Source organism: Carcharodon carcharias, chromosome 4, assembly GCF_017639515.1.
Source record: "Carcharodon carcharias isolate sCarCar2 chromosome 4, sCarCar2.pri, whole genome shotgun sequence".
Lineage (NCBI taxonomy): Eukaryota > Metazoa > Chordata > Chondrichthyes > Lamniformes > Lamnidae > Carcharodon > Carcharodon carcharias.
The window spans coordinates 40,237,181-40,261,948 of record NC_054470.1 but is presented as its reverse complement, the minus strand read 5'-3'; the positions used below and the strand labels follow the sequence as shown (position 1 = coordinate 40,261,948).

General features: G+C 43.7%; 1 protein-coding gene across 1 annotated transcript in view; it reads left to right on the top strand.

The window, feature by feature from the left end:
* shc3 (SHC (Src homology 2 domain containing) transforming protein 3) overlaps positions 1–24,768 on the top strand; it is a 296,799-nt gene that overhangs the window by 126,626 nt on the left and 145,405 nt on the right. Inside the window, exons 3-4 of the mRNA XM_041187067.1 lie at positions 15,435–15,498; positions 16,855–16,974. Coding sequence (XP_041043001.1) covers positions 15,435–15,498; positions 16,855–16,974 — 184 coding nt within the window. The remainder of the gene's footprint in view (positions 1–15,434; positions 15,499–16,854; positions 16,975–24,768) is intronic.

Genomic DNA, 24,768 nt, shown 5'->3' with positions numbered 1-24,768 from the left:
TGCAGTGCCAGGTTGTAAAGGGTGCAGCAGATGATAACGATGCATGGCACCCTCTGTGGACTGTATTACAGGGCTCCACCAGACTCGTCCAGGCACCGGAACCTTATCCTCAGTATCGCGATGATTTGCTCCACCAAGGTGCAAGTTGCAGCATGAGCCTCTTTATACCTTCGTTCTGCTGCATGGGTGTCATCAGCCACATCCTCTGCGGGTGGCGTTTGTCCCCGAGGAGGCATCCCTGCAGCTTCTGTGGAAGACATCAGGGATCTGTGACCCACTGAGAATGTAGGAGTCGTGGACACTGCCAGGAAATGGTGTGCAGACCTGCAGGCTGCATTTGTGGTGGTCACACACCAGCTGCACATTCAGTAAATGGAAGCCCTTGTGGTTTACATAGTTGACCACATGTTGTGACAGAGATCTGGGTGCCAAGTGAGTGTATTCAATTGCACCCTGCAACTGTGGAAAACCTGAGATCTGGGCAAATCCAATCGCTGTTGCATCCTGGCTCTTCTGGTCCTGGGCGAAATGCACAAAGTTGTGTGCCCTCGCGAAGGTGGCATCTGTGAGCTCATGGATGTATTTGTGGGTGGAGGCTTCTGATATCACACAGAGGTCACCTGTGGAGCCCTGAAAAGAGCTACTGGTGTAGAAATTGAGCACCACGGTTACTTTCGCAGCCACTGGATACGGCTGCCCTCCCTGTCCCCATGGTGCCAAATCCCGCAGCAGGCGGCAGATGTGACTGCCCAGTTCCCTGGATACGCGCAGTCTTTGGTGACATTGGTACTCGTTCACCTTCAGGAATGAAATGCGGCCTCTATAGATCCTGGATCTAGCTAGGCACCTATCAGCGATGGCTCACTGTGGCTCTTCTGTGGTGTGTGTGGAAGCTCCAGCCACCCTCTGTTCCAGAGCATGTTGCTCCTCCCTCTGCACAGCCAGGCACCTCAATCACTCTATTCTCAGTTCTTTTTGTTCTCTGCAAACCATCAGGCATACAGCTAGATTACCAGGCTCTATGAAGTGTGGGTTAGCATGGGTGTACTAAGAATCTGTCTTGGTTAAGTCTGAAGGCTCCTTATGCATCCTGGAGAGTGCTGGCCACCAATGTGGATGGCCAGGATTTATTCACTGCATTGCTGCCCGAGACCCCGCCCACCTCCACACCCATCTGGCTGATTGGTGACAGCTTTGCCCACTGGATGCATGCTGTGCTCTTAACTCAGGCACAGGCATTCCCCTAACCTGCGCTGCAAGGCTGCACTGTTAGCTTGAACCATGAGGGAGACTGATCCAAATCGGGATGATAACATTGCAAGGGGCTGTGAGAGGGTCCACCAATGACTGCTCCATGACCAACTTTAGCAAGGAGATGGTACAACTTGCCCAATCAACCAATTGTTCTGAAGTTCACTAAAACGCTCATTAGTTTGCAGTCTGTGCCCAAGGAGTGAAAAGCTCTGGAGCACTTTGATGCCTCTGCATTGCTTGAGTGGGCAGATAAGCTAGAGGCCCGACTGCAGTCATATCAATGGCTGTGCCTAATCTGTCTCGGCTGCAGAGGAATGGTCACTTTGTGCAGTATTCCCTAATGCATAGCCACTTCCCTCGCCCATTCGCCCGCCCTGCACGTGCTTGTGCGCTACCTTCAACCCCAAGGCAACCCTTGTCCCCACCCCTGCCCCCCACCCTCCCAACGTGCCTCAACCTCAGGGCAGCCCTTGCTTCCCCCCGCAACCCACTTCAACCTTGAGTCCAACAGGCGACTCGGACGAGCGATCCGCAATGATACAGCGTACTCATCTCGAGTGCCCCTCAAAGTCCAACCCACCAAGTGCATACCTTTAAAAGCTGTTGTGAAACGCATCAACATGCAATCACACTGAGGTGGGCGGAAGATCCAGTGGGGGGGGATGATTCCAGTGGTGGGGGGATGATACCGGTGGGGGAAGGACAATTCGGGCGAGCAGGATTTATAATGATATGCAGATGTATTATAACGAAGTTCCCAATGTCTGATTGCGGGAAACACGGCCTGCCATCAGCGGGCGGAGCAGGTAATTGCAAACTGGTTTCACAACATCGTGAAACCGATTTCTGGCCTTCTCACCATATTGTCCATTCATGCCACCGAACACACCCGACGCCAGGAGGCATGGATGATTCCGCCCATCATTTTCATTGAGAAGACCAACCTCTGCCTTCTCCCCAAAGCTAGACTCTTTTCTATTCCTCCAGCTCCTCAATGGGTTTATAGATGGAGATCTGCCCTCAGCTGCCTACGTGACTTTGTGGTCTTCCAGGTGTGACCTGATAGCAATTGGGATGCTGTTTCAAAACTCTTCTATTATCATTAGCTCTCTCAAATTTTCAAAATTCTGTTCAAGTTTCAGTACCTGAAACCACCAGTCCTGTTTGTGGATTTTGGGGAGGAGGTAGAAGCGGGCTGTCCTAGATTGGGAGACTATGAGGTTGGAAGCTGTGGAGGGAAGATCTCCAGAGGAGATGAGGTCAGTGACAGTCCTGGAAACAATGGCTTGATGTTCGGTGATGGGGTCATGGTCCAGGGGGAGGTAGGGGGAAGTGTCTGAGAGTTGGCGCTCAGTCTCTGTGAGGTAGATGTCAGTATGCCAGACAACAACAGCAGCACCCTTGTCAGCAGGTTTGATAACAAAGTCAGGGTTGGACCTGAGAGAATGGAGTGCGGCAAGTTCAGAAGGAGACAGGTTGGAGTGGGTGAGAGGAGCAGAGAAATTGAGACGGCTGATGTCACGCAGACAGTTCTCAATGAAACTGCAACTCTTAGCTGAAACAAATGGCTCCCAGGGCTTTTTGGAACCCTGACTGCCTAGATTCTGCTAACAATAGCACCTGTTGGATATAGCTTCTTACCCTGCTGCAAAACACTCATAAATTGAAACCAGAGAATCTTCTTAAGCTGCACTCATCTCCATGATGATGTAGCCTTTAATGCTTTTAAACGAATTTAGCTCTAACTCTCCAAAAAGAATCTCTGGACTGCACTTCTTTGCAAGCAGTGTAGACATTATGGATGGAATTTTCCAGCCTCGCCCACCGCCGGGATCATCCGGTCCCGCCGAAATTCAATGGACTTTTGGCTGGGCCACTGAATCTCCCACAGTAGGTCCCACCACGATGGGGCCGGAAAATCCCAGCCCATGTCTCTAGTTCTCCAGTTCTCTAAGTAAGCCCACCTGCTGTTTTATGTCTCCATCTTTTTTATTCTGACTCTATTAAGCAAACCTGGCTAATCTCTGGACTGCCATTTTCTTTTAAGTGTTCAGGCAACCTCTAAAGCCCAGCACTTTAGTTACCTTATCTTCTTAACAATAATCTTCCCAGAACTAACCATTACCTCTAAAATATTAACATGAACCGTTGTTAGAATCATATCTCTCAAGACAGAATTTTTCTTTTACAAAATGGAATGGCATGGCATGATCTGGACATTTATATGCTAAGCTGGATTTTTCCTTTTCCAAGAAATCACCTGACCTTTATGGGTACTTGTGGAAGATCTGGTTGTTTGTTTTGAACTGAAATCACTTTAATAGATGGAGTAAAGTACTGAAGCGGAAGGTCGGTAACTTGCTGGAAATCACATGGGAGAGAGGAAAATAAAAGCCAGACTCTTTTCTATTCCTCCAGCTCCTCAATGTGTTTATAGATGGAGATCTGCCCTCAGCTGCCTACGTGACTTTGTGGTCTTCCAGGTTTGACCTGATAGCAATTGGGATGCTGTTTCAAAACTCTTCCATTATCATTAGCTCTCTCAAATTTTCAAAATTCTATTCAAGTTTCAGTACCCAAAACCACCAGTCCTGTTTGTGAACCTGCTGGTTTTGCTTTCAGTCTTGTTGGAAAAAGGCTGAGAACAGAAGGCTACCCTGACTAGCTCTCTCTCCCCCTCTCTGCTTTGTGAAACTGTGTGTGGTTTTCGACCTGTAGCCATATAATCCTCACCTGAGTATAGTTTGTCTGCATACTGTTGGACTTGCTAGCTGAGACAGGAAAAATTGGTCCAGCTATACTCTCTTCCGCACTGAGGCATCATTGGTGAACTTCCTGACATCCACTGGGCCCATTCCCTCTTCACCCGAGGGAACTTCAGACTAACAGCATCGAAACTCAGTGAGCTTTAATTTTTCTTTCTTTCTAAGGGAGTTTTATTTCCCCATTTGCCCAACACTGCGGAGACTATCTGTCTGTCTTTTGTTTGTTTATGTGTATGTGTGTCCGTGTGTGTGTGTGCTGGGGAAGTTTAAAAGGGTTAGTTAGTCACACTTCTGGGTTACTTTTCTCATCAATTAAAGCAATTGCAGTTCAAAACAAACAACTAGATCTTCCATAAGTACCATAAAGGCCAATTCTTGAAACTTGTTTAAAAGGAGTTTTGTTTTACAATGAATTAATCGTTCTGAGATTTTTGAAAGAAACCTGGTTGGACTCTCTTTTCTTCTGGGTATCAGAAGTATAGGTAAACAATTGGCCATTTGGTAAGAAAGTTAAACATTTAAATTAATGGTACGGCCTGTGGAGTAGTGGGGCTTGATAATTCGCACGATCCTCCCATCCTGGTCATAACATAAGTTGGGGGCTCTTGCGAGATTTGAAACATGGACAGCGGGTGAATGAATGTGGAATAATAATTGGTAAGGGATAAAAGGATGGAGACCACGGAGAGGATTTTCCCCTTGTGGGGTGGGCCCAGCGGACGGGCCCAGGAGTGGCCGTGCAACAGTCCGCTGCCCGTGATCGGGCCCTGACCATGATTTCACACTGGCTGGCCATTTAATGGCCAGTCAGTGTGAAAGACGAGCTAAGAGTCTCAGCACTGCCAGGGTGGAGGCGGGGGGAGCACGAGCGCTGAAGTGTGTACATGTGCGGGGGTGCGTTCAGTGAAAGCTCCCTGAAGGCAGAGAACTGCCTTAGGAAGCTGAAGATTTTTAACCTGAGAAATAAAGAATTCAGAAATAAGGAAATCATGTTCCCACATATGACTCTGTCACATGAACAGGGATATGTGGAAAACGAGTTTCAAAAATTTTTATTGGTTTTTTATTTGCTGTCCAAAACCTCATCCCTCCCGTGGATGAGATTTCGTTAAAAATGCAAAGGCCGCCTGGCCTGTTTGCCTGCCTGCCAACCGAATGGTTGGACGGGCAGCGAAAAATTCAATTTAATTAATTGATTAAGGGCCTTAATTGGTGCGCTGCCACCTCTCACACGCACCGCTGAGCGAAATATCGCAAGAGTGTGCGATGATGTTGAAACACTCGCCCGACGTCATCGCGCACTATTTCACTCCCGTTCGGGTTGGGCGCGCACCCGCCTGCAGGATGAAAAATTCTGCCCCTGGTTTCTTAGACATTGGCAAACTAAAATGGCTTTGGGGGTTGCTGACACTTTCCTACAGATGGAAGATGTAACCCTGATTGGCTTACAAAAATTAACCAAGACTAAGTTAACAGAATTGGCAGATTAGCTGGAGTTAGAATTACCTTTAGGGGCAAGGAAAGCAGACATTGTTGGGATAAAAGCGCAGCATTTGCAATTGGAGGGGATAACAGAGAAACCACGTTTTCTAGGGGATGAGTCAGTTGAGTTAGCTAAGATTCAGTTGCGAATGAAGCAACTTGAACATGGACAGTTAATGCATAAACTTGAACGAAAAGAAAAGGAAAGAGAGAGAGCATTTCAAAGGCAGCAAGCAGAAAGGAAGGAGAGATAAAAGGAGCGAGATGAGATAAGATAACTTGATCTCCAGAGAGAAAAGTTGGCAATGGAGGGAAGAGAGAAGGAAAGAGAAAGAAAATACTAGCTTAAAAGGCTCGACTTTAAAAAAGAGGCCTCAGACTCTGAGGAAGGTTCTGATGATGAAAAAACTTCCAACCCAAAGCATAGTGGGGAGATATTTGAATTTGTGCAAGCCCTTCAAAATTGTGAGGAAAGGGATGTAGAGACATTCTTTATTTCGTTTGAAAAGGTAGCTAAGCAAATTAAATAGCCAAAACAGAGTAGGTTGATGGGTAGAGTTCATGAAGTTTATGCTTCACCTTCAGAAGAGATTTCTGTGGATTGTGATGCAGTGAAAAGGCTATTTTTAGTGCATATGGGTTGGTCCCTAAGGCATACAGACAGAAATTTTGAAACATAAGGAGATGGCCTGGGCAGATCTATATTGAATTTGAGAGGGTAAAGCAGAGTAACTTTGACGGTTGGATATGAATATTAAAGGTAGAGACAATGTATGAAGCTCTTAGGGAAATAATTCTCTTGGAAGAGTTTAAAAATTCACTTCCTCCAGTTGTTAGAACCCATGTTGAAGACCAGAGGGTTGCAATAGCTAGACAGACAACGGAGATGGCTGACGATTATCAGCTGGCCCATAACTCTAAATCTTTTTCCTTTATCCCTGCAAACCCAAGAAAGATAGAAGGTGGGAAGGTGAAAGAAAGGCAAGTAGCCAGGAAGGAGAAGGGACAGCTAGGAATACCCTGGAAACTCCTCCCCAGGCCACTGGGGATGGAAGTGTTATTCGATGGCCTAAATGTTTCCCTTGTAACAAGGTGAAACATGTTCGTGCAGAGTGCTGGAAGTTGCGTGGGAAATCAATGGAACCTATTGGGGTACATAAGGGTGATTCAGGAAAAGGAACCCTGACTGAAAGTACAACAGATCAAGTTGTAGCGCTAACTGCAGCTGTGAAACCGAGTGTGAACACTGTTGTGAGTTCAGGGGAGATGAATGAGATACATGAGAGTTAGAAAGAATTTTTGTTGAGAGGAAAAGTAACCCCTTATCTCTCAAATTAGAAAGCTAAACCTATAATCATACTTAGAGATACGGAAGCCACCTAAACACTCTTGATGGGGAAAGGCATAACTTTTCCACCAGAGAGTGCATTAGGAGCCAAACATTTAATCAGTGATATTGGTGGGGTGTATATATCTGTACCTTTATACCGGGTACACTTGGAGTGTGACCTAATATCTGCAACAGCAATGGTAGGGGTTGTTCAGAAGTTACCCATAGATGGAGTTGATTTACTCCAGGGAAATGATTTAGCTGGAGCGAAGGTAGTAGCTTCTCTCATAATTACAGAAAGCCCAAGTGAGGTTAAAGAGATGGAGCAGTTACAGGAAAAGGTTCCAGGAATTTTTCCTTTGTGTGTGATGACCCGAGCAATGGCTAAGCAAAGTCCATCATCAACTTAGATAATGTGAAAGAGATGTTTAACAAATCTTCTTTAGTTGAAGCTCAACAAACTGATCCAGGGTTAAGTAAGAGAGCACAATCAGCCCAAACTGAAACTGAGGCTAAGGAAGTTCCGGAATGTTATTTTATTAAAAATGGAATTCTAATGAGCTGCAGACAAAGAATGGATGGTTGTTCATCAGATAGTGGTACTGCCCAAATACCATAAAGAAATATTATGGATAGCACATGAAATTCCTATGGCAGGACATGTAGGGATATGGAAAACTCAAGCACAGATAAACTGGCAGTTTATCTGGCCAGGTCTTCATAAGGACATGGTGTAGTTTTGTAAAACATGCCAGACATTCCAGATGGGAAGACCACAACATGCAGTCAAACCGGTATCCTTAATTCCCATACCAGGTTTTGAGGGACTATTCAGTAGGGTGTTAATAGAATCTGTGAGGCCATTGCTAAAAATGAAAGCAGGACACCAGTATATCCTTACTATCATGGATGTGGCAACTCGATTTCCAGAGGCCATCCTTTTAAAGACAATTACAGCTAAAATAATGGTGGAGAAGTTAATGCAATTTTTTACTCAAATGGATTACTGGTAGAAATCTAGTCGGATCAAGGTTCCAATTTTATGGCTAAAATTTTTCAGAATATAATGAGTAGTTTGGGTATAAAACAGTTAAAGTCCACAGAATATCATCCACAAACACAGAGAGATTTAACTCTAACTCTCAAAACAATGATTAAAGAATATTGTCATGAATATCCCCATGAATGGGGCAAAGGACTGGGTTTTCTTTTATTTGCTACCTGAAATTCACCAAATGAACCTACTGGTTTTAGCCCTTTTGAATTAATTTATGGACATGAGATAAGAGATCCTCTGAAATTAATCAAAGAAAAAATTTCAGGAAGCTAGGACAAATCCTCTGTGTTAAATTGTGTGTCCATGTTCCAGAACAGGTCACGGGAGCCTGCAAAGTGGCTCAAGAGCATCTTAAAGTTTCTCAAACAAAGTTGAAAGATCAGCCAGATAAGCAAGCTGGAACCCGAACATTACAACCAGGGAATGAGGTGTTAGTGTTATTGCCTTTACAGGGGGAACCTCTGAAAACACATTTCAGTCATACAAGGTAATCAAGAGGGTTGGTAAAGTAAATTATTTGACACAGCAGATTGTAGGAAAAATAATCAGTCATGTCATATCAATATGTTAAAATGATACCATCCCAGGAAGGAAGATAGGAAAGAGCAGGTCTGTAAGGTTGTAAGTATAGTTGAGGACAAAAGAGACAGCGAGGATTAAGTAGAAGGAGATTTAGACAGTTCACAAATTGAACCTCCTACCATCCCATTAGCTAACACTGAAATATTAGGACAGTTAGATACCAAATTTTCATACCTAGAGGCAGGACAAAAAGAGGATCTAGTGAAGTTACTCATAGAACTTAAAGGGATCTGTAGGGATAAACTAGGGTTTACAACTTTAGCCATGCATTATGTGGATGTAGAGGAATCTTCTCCTATAAAGCAACATCCTTATTGTTTAAGTCCAGAGAAGCAAGCAGAAGTGACAGCAGAAATTCAATATATATTAGAAAACCACGTAATTGAGCCTTGTGTTAGTGCCTAAATCTGAAGGGTCAACCAGATTCTACATAGACTGTAGAAAGGTTAGTACGATAACAAAAATGGATTCCTACCCAATCCCTCGTCTAGAAGGTTATATTGACAGTGTTGGCAGTGCTATGTTCCTCACTAAGATAGACTTGGTGAAAGGATACTGGCAAGTACCTTTAACATCGTAAGCTAAGGTGATATCGGCTTGAGTCATATCAAATAGGCTGTACCAATGCCGAGTAATGCCACTTGGACTAAAAGTGCTCTAGTCATTTTCCAAAGACTAATGTATCAAGTGGTCACTAATGCTCCCAACTGTGTAGTTTACTTGGATGACGTATTGATTCACAGCAACATGTGGAAAGATCACCTAAAACAGTTGGAAGCCCTATTTAAACAATTACAGAAGGCAGATGTAGTAATAAACCTTGCAAAAAGTGAGTTTGCAAAAAACGCAAGTAACTCATTTAGGGCATATCAGGATAGGGACAAGTTTTGCCAAGAACAGCGAAGGTACAGGCTTAGATGAAATTCCATGTTTCTAAAACTAAATGGGAAATCATGAAATTTTTAGGGATGTGTGGTTCCTATCATAAATTTGTGTCAAACTTCAGCATAATAGTGGCTCTACTAACAGATTTATTGCAAAAGAAAGCAAAGATGGTACGGTCAAGAGAGTGCCAGACCGCTTTTGAGAATTTGAAGGTGTTATAGCACGGCTGTTGGTAAAAGCCGAGCTGCCCAGGTCCCAGAGGGAAACTTGAAATAACGGCCAAAACATTTTTTGCCATTTGTACAGTACGAGGAGAAGTTCTGAAGTCATGAAATGATGTCCCTGACTACTTGTGATGATTTTATAGTAAACATTTATTAAAAGAATAAAGAAAAGAGACACAAGTACACTTAAGCACAAGAATGACTTTACATAGTAAACACTACTTTAAAACAGTTCCACAAATCTTACTCTTTTCTGTTCAGCAACTATCCTTATAGATTTTAAAATCCATAGAATTCCGGTAATATTTACCACACAGTGCCTTTTTTTCCTTGGGGCATCCTCTGAGGCTGACAGCAACTGGGTCTTCAGGTCTGGCCTTGTTCACACTGTCTTCTTGGAGTTCTGCCCAGCTACCCTACTGTCTTCTGGGAGATCTGACCAGCTACCCTCTCACATAGGCTTCAATATTTCCTTAAATGCATTCCTTCACTTTGATCTCTCTATTATCTCAACTAGTCTCTTCAGAAATGCTTTCTTCCCAGAATTGATTAAATCAATCTTTACTTTAGCTCTTAGACTTGTAAAAGCAAACTTACCCTATTTTTACCTCAATTCCTTACACCTTTTTATAACATGCATATATCCCCCTTTGAACTAAAACAACTCAATTCAAATTATTCTTGTTATTGCTTTATGTAAAACTCTGAAGTTCCTCTTGGTTCATTAACATATCAAAACCACTATTGCCTTTAGACCCTTGCTCTTAATTCAATTACAGCCTGATGTCCAATACATAAGAAAATATGCCAGTTATTACCAGAAGAAAAATATTACAAATTCTTATTTTCTTGACAAAGGCGACTCTAACTAATGAAACAATATTAGCCACCCCAAATGTTGGTAAATCCTTCAAGCTGGCAATCGATGCTGGTGACTTGGGGTTGGTGCAGTTTTATTGCAAGAAGATATATTGGGCATTGAGAAGCCAACGGGGCACTTTTCTAAAAATTAAACTGGCATCAAAAGAGATACTTGTTATGTCGTGGCAGGTGATGTGTGCCAGGCCGACCAAATCCACAAGAGAAACTTGGCCATGCTATCACAATGGTTTTGCAATTTGTATTTATTACAAGAAGACCTGTACACTGAATTCAGAAGTAATGAGTCCACTAATACCTTTACAGATTTTAAAAACTAAATTAAAGCATGGTTTTAACAATGCTATTAACAAAAGAAAAGATTTCAAACACACGCATATGATTACAATTACTTAATGTTATAACAAAAACCAAAATTTCTAATTAAACTAATTCTCAACTACACATCCCCTTTAAGGGGGTGAATAGATTTTAGCCAGTCAGAAAATTTACCACAACACACACTTGACAGTAGAATTCCAAAGGCAACTTTAGTTACTGGACACAGCAGACTTTTGCAAACATGGCTGGAGGCTTCCCAGAGGCTGTTTTACACACTCCTTTTAGTTCTTATATGGCCCCACAACATCACCTTCCTTCCTTCTTTATACATGTTTCTCTCTCTTTAATCTGTAAATTCCATTGCTCTAAATGTCTTTTGAAATCTACTTTTCCCATAATATAAATATCTTTCATGTAGCCAATATGGTCACTACCTTTTGAGAAAAATTGTAGATTTACACAGTGCAGAAGAGGCCCTTCGGCCCATCAAGTCTGCACCGACATGTGAGAAACACCTGACCTACCTACCTAATCATATTTACCAGCACTTGACCCATAGCCTTGAATGTTATGATGTGCCAAGTGCTCATCCAGGTAGTTTTTAAAGGATGTGAGGCAACCTGCCTCCATCACCCTCCCAGGAAGCGCATTCCAGACCGTCACCTCCCTCTGGGTAAAAAAGTTTTTCCTCACATCCCCCTCTAAACCTCCTGCCCCTCACCTTGGACTTATGTCCCTTTGTGACTGACCCTTCAATTAAGGGGAACAGCTGCTCCCTATCCATCCTGTCCATGCCCCTCATAATCTTGTACACCTCGATCAGGTCGCCCCTCAGTCTCCTCTGCTCCAACAAAAACAACCCAAGTCTATCAAACCTCTCTTCATAACTTAAATGTTTCATCCCAGGCAACAACCTGGTGAATCTCCTCTGCACCCCTCCAGTGCAATCACATCCTTCCTATAATGTGGCGACCAGAACTGCACACAGTACACCAGCTGTGGCCTCACCAAGGTTCTATACAACTCCAATATGACCTCCCTACTTTTGTAATCTATGCCTCGATTGATAAAGGCAAATGTCCCATATGCCTTTTTCACCACCTCACTAACGTGCCCTCTGCCTTCAGAGATCTATGGACACACAAGCCAAGGTCCCTTTGTTCCTCAGAACTTCCTAGTGTCATGCCGTTCATTGAATACTTCCTTGTCAAATTACTCCTTCCAAAGTGTATCACCTCACACTTTTCAGGGTTAAATTCCATCTGCCACTTAGCTGCCTATTTGACCATCCCATCTATATCTTCCCATAGCCCAAGCCACTCAAACTCACTATTAACCACCTGGTCAATCTTTGTGTCATCTGCAAATTTACTAATCCTACTCCCCACATAGTCATCTACGTCGTTTATATAAATGACAAATAATAGGGGACCGAGCACAGATCCCTGTGGTACGCCACTAGACACTGGCTTCCAGTCACTAAATAAACATAATAACCTTGCCATATTTATTTTGTTAGCTGTAAACATCCTACTATCACTTTGAAACCCCTTCACTTTTCTAAAAATGCAAATTTCCTTCACACCCTACATGCTAAGACCTCATCATGTTTACTCATTAGCATTTCAAATGTCTTTTATCTCTTTTGATAATTTCAAATTTGCAGTCTACTTGACTCTAATTTAATTAAATCACATGGACAGAACCATCTACACTCACACCCATAAACCTACTTTACAATAAACAACAATAATACTATGAAAAATATTATAGTTTCGTGACATACTCTATAGTAGAACAGGAAACACTGGGATTGTTACTTGTTCTTAAGCATTTTGAAGTATGTATCCATCATGGCTGTAAAGAAACATTAGCATATACTGACCATAACCCTTTGGTCTTTGATGAAAAAATTAAGACTCAGAATGACAAACTATTCCAATGAAACTTGCTAATACAACCTTATAACTTGAAGATTGTTCATATTGCTGGGAATTATAATATAACTGCTGATTCATCATCAAGAATGTAAATTTTGTAAAATTATCTGAAAAGCAAGGAAGTCAGAAAAAACTGTACAAACTCTATACGGAATGAATGGCTGAATGAGTGCATATTTGAATTTTGTTTTATATGTTGTACATACCTTTTTCTGTACACTTTGTGATGAAACACATTTGGACATGGTGTTTCATCTCTCAAGGGCGGAGGCATTTTAGAATCATATTTCTTAAGACTGAGTTTTTCATTTACAAAATGGAAGGATATGACATGATCTGTACATTTAGATGCTAACCTGGGATTTTTTTTGAAAGGGTCATAAGTTCACCTTTTCCAAGGAATCACCTGACCTTTATGGTACCTGTGGAAGATTTGGTTGTTTGTTTTGAACTGCAGTTACTTTAGTTGATGGAGAAAAGTACTGAAAAGGAAGGTTGGTAACTTGCTGGAAATCACATGCAAGAGAGGAAAATAAAACTTAAGTTGTGAAACTGCTGGTTTTGAAGGCAGTCTTGTTGGAAAAAGGCTGAGAACAGAAGGCTAGCCTGACTAGTTCACTCCTTCTCTGCTTTGTGAAACTGTGGTTCTCGATCTATAGCCAGATAATCCTCATCTGAGTGTAGTTTGTCTGCATACTTTTGGACTTGCTAGCTGAGACAGGGAAAATTGGTCCAGCTATGCTTTCCTCCACGCTGAGGCATCATTGGTGAACTTCCCGACATCTACTGGGACCATTCCTTCTTCACCTGAGGGAACTTCAGACCAACAGCATCGAACCTCGGTGAACTTTAATTTTTCTTCCTTTCTAAAGCAGTGTATTTTTTTTCTCATTCGCCCGACTGCAGAGAATATCTGTGCGTCATTTGTTTGTCTGTGTATATGTATCTGTGCGTGTATGCGGAGGAAGTTTAAGAGAGTTAGTTAGTTACAGTTCCTGATTATAATCGTGTGTCAACCAGTTCTTGAAACTCATTTAAAAGGAGTTATGTTTTATAATGAATTAATTGTTCTGAGATTTTTGAAAGAAGCCTGGTCAGACTCTGTTTTCTTCTTGGTATTAGAAGTATAGATAAACGATTGGCCATTCTGATAAGAAAATTAAACATTTAAATTAATGGTTCGGCCTGCGGAGTAGTGGGGCTTGATAACTTGCACGCTCCTCCTGTCCCGGTAATAACACCATAAACTACATAATTGTCACAGGTTTTTATAACAACATATTTTTGTCAGCGTCTATTTGCTTATCCAACTCTTGCAGATGAACCTGGATCAAATTTCATTCAACCTGTCTTGGATCGATTCATGGTCATTGATATTTCTGTGATATTCAATGTTCATCTAATTTCTGTTTTCATTGCTCCATAAATTCCACTGTCTCCATTATTATACACCACCATATGCATGCTTCCAATTCCTCTCTTCAGCAACACCAATTCACTTTACTTTGGGGCTGTCCTCCTTAGTTCCAGATCATTGTTTGACTCATATGACACTTTCACAAAGCACCTTTTTCCTTTGCAGGCACTATCTCTAATCCCTTTTCTTCCTCGTTTTACTTGGATTTCATGTCTTCCTCATGTCCTGACCTTGATCTGTCTCCAACCTATCTCCTTCTAGTTTTACTAGAAGCAGGAGAGGAGTGGGGAGACATGAGTGACTGATGTCTTTCAAGGAGATGTGTTTGCAATTTAAGTATTTTAATGAGGCTGGAAGCCTCATTTGCTTCACCGTTTTGAATTTAACTTTGGACAGACAAGCCTTGGGGGACCTGCTGATAAAACTAGGTGAGGACTTTTGGACTCAAGAGGTGATCATCTTTCCACCTACTTGCTGGATCAAGTGTGCCTGCCTGGAAGACCTCCCATGATTGGACATCAGTCTGACACTTCCAATCTTCCCCTGACCTTTCCCTGAGGCCTCTACTCTCTCAATCCCCATCCAAGTTTCAATTGTTCTCCCAGGCCTCCAACCTCCACCTCATTCCTGAGACCTCTGATTCTCCCCTTGCAGGCCTCTGATACCATGCCCCTGCTTTAGTCTTCCAGTACCTACACCCCTAAAGCCTCCAATTCCCCCTCAAGACTTCTGGGATGGGGCCTCCCTCTAGGTTTCGTGATTAGTCGCCCAAGGTTGACCACTGCAGGACCCCAGGTCTGATGAACCCCTGGAATCGACCACCACCATCATAAACTGGGAACAACCCTATTCGGGATCGGTATGCCCCTCCCCCTGCCTGCCGTCATCATCCTGGGGCATGGGCTTACCTTGTCATGTGGCCTCCTCTGGACTGCTCTCCATTCCCCCTGTCCTCCTCCTGGTGCATCCTGACTGGAGGCTAAACGTGTCAATCAGACTGACTTTCAGGCAGCAAACCAGTTGGTGATATCACACATGATAATGTGTGCAACTCTGATTTCTGGGTTCCCCTCGCTCTCCAGATCCCCAAACCCCTGATGGGTCAGGTAAGTTAAAATCCAGCCCAATATCTTCCCCTCTTGCATGATGTTTTGCTTTAATTTTAGGGTATAATTAAATATAAATACAATATCTCACAAAGTACCTTAGTTAATATATTTGTGTTGCCTGTGGCACAGTGTATGTGGGTTTATTTTGTTCAAAGAAGCTGTCCTTAATATAATACATTTCTTTTTCAGAGAAGCTATCAGTCGAGTGTGTGAAGCTGTACCAGGCACTAAAGGGGCTTTTCGAAAGAGAAAGGTATCCGCACGATTCTTTATTTTTAAAGTTGAATTACTAGCAGCAGACCTAATTTTTCAGTCTTCTTGATAAGACCTAATAATCAACCTGAGAAGGGTTAATTTTATGATCCTGTGTTCCCAACAGGGGAGTTGAGCTCATAGACAGCATAGGCCAGAGTTAGGGCGACAACATTGTAGTTCTTATTCTCTTAATCACACTCACTGCTAGAAGCACAGAATAATGGAATTAGCACTGTAATAATTTTTGATTCTCACACAAATTATTGAAGTTGGAAATCCTGGTTTACCCATTTAATAAAATGTTTTGAAGAACGGCATATTAATAATGTTTTTACTTTGTTTCAGTTAATGGTGCATTGCTTGTTCCTAATGAGTCTTCCCCCTCCTCCTCCCACATGCTTCACAACAGCTATTACATAACAAAGTGGAAATGATTTACAATTCCCTTCACTCTTCTGCTGGAATGTTTTTGTTCTCTGTAAGAAGGAGCTTCATTAAATGAAGAATCAAACAGTCTAAAGCAATGCATGTCATGTTTTATATACCCCTTCCACCATACTGTGGCTGCAGTGTGTATTAGCTACAGGATGCCCTGCAGCAACTCGCCAGGGTACTTTAGCAGCCTGAAGCCATAGTTTCCTAGGACAAAGATAGCAGGTGCATGGGAACACCATCACCTCCACATGTCCTTTCCAAGTCATGCATTTATCCAAGTTTAGACATATATTGCTGTTTTTTCATCATTGCTGGATAAAAATCCCTGGAACTTCCAGCTTTACAGCAGCATAAGAAAATCTTTATGGACTGCAGTGGTTCAAGAAGAAAGCCCACCATCACACTCTAAAGTGTACTTAGGAAAGAGCAATAAATGCCTGCCTTGTAGGTCATGCCCACATCCCGAGAATGAATTAAAAATGCTGTTCATTTTGTCTGTTTTGTTTTGTAATTATGAGAATTAAGAAGTGAAAATGTACTTGTTCAATATATCTGAAAAGCAAATTACAATCCAATGCTTAAATCTGAAGAAATCTCTGCAATTTCAGATAATTTATGAGGTACATGCAGGGCCGGTTAGCTTAGTTGGCTAGATGGATGTTGTGTGGGTCAGACTAACACCAACTGCACAGGGTTTGATCCCTGTTCCAACTGGGACAAACTTGGGGACTGCCTCTGCACCCTACCCATAGTAAAAAATCATGACACTTTGCTGTGGTTCAGCCATCAAGGACATCTCTTTGGTTGGAGAACTGAAGATGAAGAACGAGATGAGGTACATGGGTCTCAGATATCTTTGTTAGTGTCTTCCTGCAGGTAACAGTTTGGGTAATAGTTTTTGTGTAACTTGCCTCTACAGCCACCAAGTAAAGCACTGTCTAGTGTACTTGGTAAGAGCAACCTGCAGTTTGCTGGAATGAACATCACTCTGAATATTTCAACCAGCAGCCTCAATCTAATGACGCCTGACACTAAACAGGTAGGCATCTTGTTAAAGATATGAGCTAATCTGCTAAGAAGGTAAAGCAACACAATGAGATATAGCTATGTAATAGCCCAAATTATATTTACACAATACTGCTTTAACCGCACATCTCAGATGTAATATGCATGCAGTGTCAGTTACATTGAAAGCTGGAAGATAATTTTAAGATGTGTGGGAAAATGCACAGTTGGGATGAGTGTTAGATTTGAAATGGATTAAATATGGACATGCCTCAGGACATTGTGGAGAATTGGCTCAATTTGAATTTGGCTTCCATATTTAAGGATATAATATGAATGCATGTACAACCTATGTCACAAAATACCTGGTGGGAGCAGGTGGCAGATAAGCAGTCGAAGGGATGTTCCTGTCGACCTAATAATCCAGTGAGGAATAATCTTGGGATGGATATCGTCTAATCTGCAATCTGTAGTAGTCAGTTGGAAGGAGGGTTTGCAGCCTGAGATGAGAATATTTTTGTCCAATATAGTTTAGTGGGAGGAAGAACACAACAGAAAATACTGAAAACACTCAGCAGGTTAAGATAAGATACATAGAGATAACTGACAATGTGACATTTCACACGTGAATGCTTCATTAGAACTCAGTTTGTATTGAATTTGTGTCATCTGATTTTTAGTAATTTAATTGTGGATAATCAGTTGCTTATTACTGAGGTTCTATGGTTTAATTAAAATGAATTTTTCATGGGATTTATGTGACTTGCGTCATGGTCATATCTGTCTGCCCATATGATAGTTCACCATGCTCAGTACCATTTGTGTGTCTGTAAGGAACAATAATGCAGAAGTGCTTCACTAGCTATTATCTAATATTCTTTAATGTTCTCCATAATTAGATCCTGAATTCCTTATGCAAATAATCATGCTGGAAACTGTTCCCCATGTATATCTAATTGCCTGTATTTTCTGTGCCAATGGCACAAAGCAAGTCTGTGTATTGGCTCCAGCGCTGTTTCCATATACTTCTTGGCCATGCTCCAGTGTGCATTCAAAGATCTTGATGCAGGAGTTCACATTTAATTCAGGACAGACAGCAAACTCTTCAACTTGCAAAGGCTGAAGCCTTGCATGAAGATTACTGAACAGCTGCTCAGTGAACTCTTGTTTGTGAACGACTGAGCTCTCACAGCATGTACTCTGGAGGACATTCAATAGCTTGATAATCGCTTTACCTTAGCCTCAGAATACTTTGGCCTGACAATAAGTCTGAAGAGGACAGAGATCTTGTATCAGCCCACCCCTGACCATGTGCTCCAAGACCCCACAGTCACTATGAACAACATATACCCCTCTGTTCGGTACAGAAGTTTTGCTAACTTGGGAGTACCCTCTCCAATAACACTACGGTAGATGACAAAATCAACTATCGCCTGGCAACAGCAAGCCCAGTGTTTGGCAGGCTCTATCACAGACTTTGGAAAGACCATGGAGTTTGTCTCCGAACAAAGATCAAAGTCTACCAGGTTCTTATATCACTTCTTTATGGGTGAGAGACTTGAACAACCTTACAGCTTCACATAAAGCAACTGGAGGCATTCCACCTTTGCTGACTCAGATCTATTTGCAACATCAGGTGGCAGGACAAAATCCCCAACACCAAGGTTCTAGTAAAGTGCTGCATACCTGACATCGAGGGCATGTTCATCAGGGCTCAGCTTCGCTGGTTGGTCAGATGGTCTGCATGGAGGATTCCCACATACTATAGGCAGTACTCTACGGCCAGCTAAGTATGGGAACCCGCACCACAGGATGTCCCAAACTTAGATATAAAGACAAGCTGAAAACCAATCTCAGAGCCTGCAAACTGGATCCTGATACATGAGAAAAGAACAACCTTTGACAAACCCAAATGGAGAAGTCTCAGTAATCGAGTGATTTCGACATTTGAGGAGAACAGAGTCAAGTGTCTGCAGGACCATCCATCCCTCCAACACTGACTTCAGATCTCCAGATGGTTGTACCCCAGAGCTAGCCCCCAAGATGTGCTGGGGAGTCCCTCAGAAGTCTCGATGTGCTGATGATGTGGGAATTGCCGAGGAAGTTTGGACTTCTGATGACCAATTCTCCTGCATCTGGAACCCTCCAAAACTCTTATTTTGAGTCGGAGACTTCGGATGGTTACGACTCACTTATCAGAATAGTTACCCAGGAAAAGTTAGAAGGATTAAAACCAGTTCTAACTTGTGGTTAACTACACCATTGACCCCCGACTACTGCCCCACCCACCCGATTATCCTCCCTCAACTCCCGGCTACCCTCCCAACCACCCGACTTCCTCACTGAACATCCGACCACACCCTGACCCCCTGACTACTGCCCTGACCACCTGGGAATTGTGGAGCTCTGGTCCAAGGTAAGAAAATAGGAGTGGATGGTAATCCGAAAGTCATTGCCACTCGGAAGATTCACCCCTTATGCAGGTTTTGCAATCAGTTATGCAAATCGATCCTTGGGGTGGAATTGTCCTAAATTTGCACTAAATGTGGTAGCGGACAGGTAAAATGATGTTTTACCCACCAGCTGCAATGATGGATTTTTACGCTGTAATGTCCCAAAGCCGCCACATTATTTATGCATTCCCAGGAACCTATTTCGATGGCAGGTGAGTTCTCATTCATCTGCCTGCCATCACCTCGCCGCTTCATCACGGCGGGCACCATATTTAAAGTCCAGCCGCAAGCACACATCTCAGTGCTTCCAGACCACCACTGCTGCATGGAAGTCACGGCCCTGAAACCGAAGAAGGCTGCAGCATCCAGGTTCAGCGATGCCATCCTTTTGGATGCTGCGGAGGCCCGCTGGGATGTCCTCTATCCCCCTGCTCTGGCCGCGGGGTGGGCAGCAACAGTGCTAGCCTGACTTGGGAGGCGGTGGCAGCGGTGGTCAGCACCTTCAAAAGATGACAACCACCCACTGCCGCAAGAGAATGAATGATCTCCTCCGTTCCACCAAGGTAATTCACTCTTCTCATCACTCTGAACTCACACACTCATAAATCCAGCACACATCCACAGGGATCTCATTTACTGCCGGTTTAAGGGACATCACCATTCACTCTCTTACATTCACCTTCATTGTCCTCAGCCTGTCCATGGGACCACACACCACCCACACAGACCAGGCATACTTATCATCTCGCCTGGCAGGCATTCTGCTTACACTTTTTCCATCTGTACTCATGCAGGACAAGCTGGTACACAACAACACGGAGAGGTCACAGATCGACGGTGGAATGCCCGAAATCAAGGTCCTCAAGGACTTTGAAAACAGCCATCCAGCTGACCGGTGACAACCTGGGCTGGTCCTGTGCTGACAGTGAGGTCGGCAGTGCTCTACCAAGTGAGGGTCTAGCAGTGCAACATCCATCAGACAGCCATGCTGTGAGTGATGCGTCCTGTTTCACAGGCCACTGCCATGTACTAATTATCTCCCCTTGCTTCCATAGGCACATCTGGGAAACAGCCAACGGAGTTCATGACCCAGGGCCTCCAATCAAGCCCCAAAGAAACCTCTGAAGAAGAATCTGGAGGCACCCTCCCTGAAGTCCCATCACAGTGCTCACCCACCTCCTCCACCAGCGCAGAGACACATACCTCGGTGGGACCTAGCTTTAGAATAGCCCCAGTATCACAATCTGGTGAGCACATTGCACAGTCCGATCCAGAGCAGGTGGAAGCAGGAACTTCCCAGTTTTCAGGTACTCAGAGGACTGCTGGTGGCCAGAACATTGCTGAGTCTGAGTCAGTTGACGATCCTCTGGACTGGGTCATGTTACAGTTGCTGAAGATGTGAAGGCAAGCTCGGGAACATCAGGAAGGGGTGTCCACTGCACTCCTCAGATTGCAAGGCATGATGGAAGAGTACGTCTGCCTTCAGTTTGAGGTGATAGCGCAGACATGCCAACGCACTGAGGTCAACATTAGTTGGATGGCGGCCGCCATGGAGATCTTGGTCCAGGACTTTGTTCCTGCTCTGCTGCATGGGCTCAACTCTATTGCTGATACCATATTTGCCCTACAACAGTTTGTACATGAGATGGGTGCTTGATCTCACTCTAGCTACCCTTGCTCCTCAAGGGGTCAGCCTGGGGCCCACGGGCACCCATAGGGAGGAGGATCAGCAGGTGCACACTCCGGGCCCATCCATCCAGGTAACTCCAGGAGTACCCGATTCATCTGACTCCCCTGTTCCTGTGATCTCAGCAGCTCTAGCTTCACAAGCTGAGGAGAGTGCTACTGCCACACAGCAGTACCCCAAAAGCAGGCCAAGGCCCTCCAAGTCTCGGCCCTCCAAAGGACACCTGCCAAGGTCATCGCAGACAGGACATTGCAATCAGTAGGCTGCCTCCACCTCTGCTGTGGATGTCCTGGGAGCACCAAGACATAGCGGCAGGGTTAGGAAAGTTAAGATAAGTTAGTTGCACAGCCTGGGCATGGGTGTTAATCACTTGTACATAATGTTTACTATTGTCAATGAACTTCCAAGAATGTCTCCCTATGAGTCCTTATCCTGATGAGCAGTGTTCATGTCACTCAGATGTGAAACCTTTCTGCACAAGATAATGCAGGTATCTCAGTCTAGGGCCTCTTCCCTGTGCTTTGTGCAGCCTTCAGACCAAATTGATGGTCCGGCCTCACACTCCCTGGAAACATTACTGATGCCTGCACCTTGGCAGTGCTGGTCATTGCTGCCAGAATGTAATAGGCAGGCGCCACAGAGTTCCGTCATTCTCTTGGTGTGCTTTCAGCACCTTTAAGGAGGGGCTGGCCCTCATCTCTTCAACATCTGTGACCACTTATGCTGTTGAAGAAGGTCCCCCCTCCAATCCTGCAACTACCACATAGGCCAGTTGAAAAGGAGAAGTTACAATCTCCGATCACACAGCGACCACAGAGACACAGGCTTCCTTTAACCGGTCTTATTCAAGCGTATGCAAGGGAGCCGCAATCATTCCTAAGAATGAAGACCCAGCTCCCAGGTTGATTACATTTCATTACTTTTGTACTTTTTCTTATCATAATACATTTGAGTACATTTGAATACATCCAATCAGTAACCGACACACTGGTCCTTGCTAACTCTATCCTATTGATTACATAAACGTGTGATTTTGCTAACCAATTATTCTAAAGGCTGGATACATAATTATATTATCCAATCAAAATTAAAACGCGTATGCAAAGACCTTGGTTCTCACAACTCAAGACTGTGTTTTATCAAAGCCCCCTCTTTGTCCATTGTATGTCTTCTCATATCTAAGCTAAAGCCATCTGCCCCTTCCCTATGTGAGAGGGGAGTGCACTTAATCTACTTTATGTCATACATTTTGTCTCCAGTCTGACTCTCAAGGCTGTGCAATGTTCATCTGGTAATCTTCAACTCCTAATATATTTAACAGCCATATCTGCCTGGAGATTTTAAGGGTTTTTCAGTAAATTCTTACTGTATTCTCTTTTAGCATTTTTAATTTCGCCCTAACACTGTGCCTCTTTTGGCCCTTGGCAAGGCCCAAGCTGGCCACACCTTAAGTTGAGAATTCCTCCTCTGGTCCTTCGGGTGGCCAGTTGTCCAGACCGCCAGAGGAATCCAAACCACCTGGTTGTATAACCTAATTTTCCCTTCTCCTGTCTTCTCCCTTGGAGTATGCATAGGTCGGGGAATTGATGCGCACCTTTGGTTTGTTGCTGTCTGTGCCAGGAGACTCCCTTTCCAGGTTTTATGTTGGTAGCACAAAGTAAGTCCCCTAAAGGAACTCAGCCATTGAGTTGAGGAAGCACCATTGTCTTAAATGCTTCCAGAATCGGTAAAGCGGTGAATGTAACTTTGCTTGTGTTTGTAAAAACCTCCAGCGTTTGACATGAGCACACAATGTAATTTGTGATTCTGAACAACAATCTCTAGTACTCAGCAGTACCATCTCTTTTACATAGGATATATATCCATGTAGCCTTACGCGGAATACCATCCCCCCTTTATCTACTCGTAGAGACTAGAACCTATAGCTGTTCAGGTAGGCCCCATTTGGATGATGTTCTTGGGGAATGGCCATGATAAGTTTCATAACTCCATCCTCTCCTCCACGTTGAGGTTGCATAATTACCAATTCCTGCCGCTCCTTGCGTAAATTTATGAGGATTAATTGGTAAACTGACTCGAACATGTGTTCGGGAATTGTTCCGAACCTGATATCTTCAATGTCCGATTTTACACCATCAATTAGATCTCGTGCTAGCATATTGCATACCCTCCCGGTGGCTTGTGATTCGGCTGTGTCTATTATCCTGTCTGCAGTCTGCCTAAGGATCCGCAGCAGACCTTCTCCTTGTAGCTCCACGGCTGTCAGGGCATATCCTGTCCCATGCGTGCTGTAGTGCAACCCTCGGGCACTCTCAGCAGTCACCCAGGAGGCATAATCATTTCAGTCATAGATCTGACCTGAGTTAGGTATGGAATTGGCAGTCCCAAATAGCCCTCCGACGTCTCCTAATATACTTCTTTTTAACCTAACCTGTGCTTTTGCTCTAATTCCCGGAACATTCAAAATTTATAATCATTGGCTATCATCTTCAGTTGGCTTCTAGCCCATTTTATGAAATTCTGGTGGCTGTGACAAGTGGTATGTAATATTGATAGGAGTCCTGAGACATTGTATGTCATTCCAGAGAGATCATAGTTACTACATATAGTAGTGGTTTTGACTTTCCTATCCTGTCTATCCCATCTGTGGGGGGACTTACTGCATCTGGACATTGAGTGGGTCTTTGATATCCACAAGTCGTCAAAGTGAAACATCATGTATCATAACAATCATGCCTATCTATTACGTATTTACATGTTTCTTGACAATATTGTCCCTCAAGATCCGGTTCCCAAAGAAAGGGAGGTAGGTCTGTCCCTCTGGCAGTCACATTAATCTCTTGATACATCCAAATGCTTGTTGATGAAAAACTGGTAGGGGGCACGTATGTTCTACATTGTCCTTACCCTTGGGTAAGTACCACCATCCCGTGAAGTTCCCATTGTTACGCGCGAGTGGTGTCAGCTGGACTGGCTGCCCTGGTGCTGTTAAATGTAAAATACTCTTACAACTCTTTGTGTGATCACACATGGAGGTCCTGTTCCTAATTGGTCATTTGATGTGTCCGTGTAGTGACTTGATCTGTAATCCAGGTGTTGGGCTTTCTTATCAATTCCCCACTTATTCGTTGGGGAAGTAGTACGTATTGCCCAGGGTGAAGGCAGGTGTCATTATTGACTTTGACTGTTGGTGCTTCCCATGCCAGCGCTGACACGCCCATAGCCAGGATCACGGACCTGTGGAAACATTAACATTGGCTCCCGTTGTCCGGGTTACCGTTTGGTGATTCATCATTTTTCTTTAACTGTGTGTAATGCCTCCATTTATTTTCCATTTTCATATCTGCAAGTGCGCACGTATCACCTGTCATAATTACCTCTATGGTCCATGCAACCTGGGGCAAACCCAGTTCGCTCAGGGCTCACCCTGACCATCACCTTATTCCTTACTTGGTGGAGTGGTCCGTTGTTGCTCTTTGGATTTGCCTGTTTCCATATCCTTAATCATCTGTCAGTCTCTAACTTCCTCTCACAACTCATGTAATTGCTTACTTAATTCTCTTACATTGTCCCATATTCTTCCTTTCAGTGGCCCTACACCTCCTCCTCCTACTATAATGCCTTCAGGTAATTGCATGGCCCTTCCTGAAATTCAATTCAATGGGGTGAACCTGGTAGTCCTATTTGG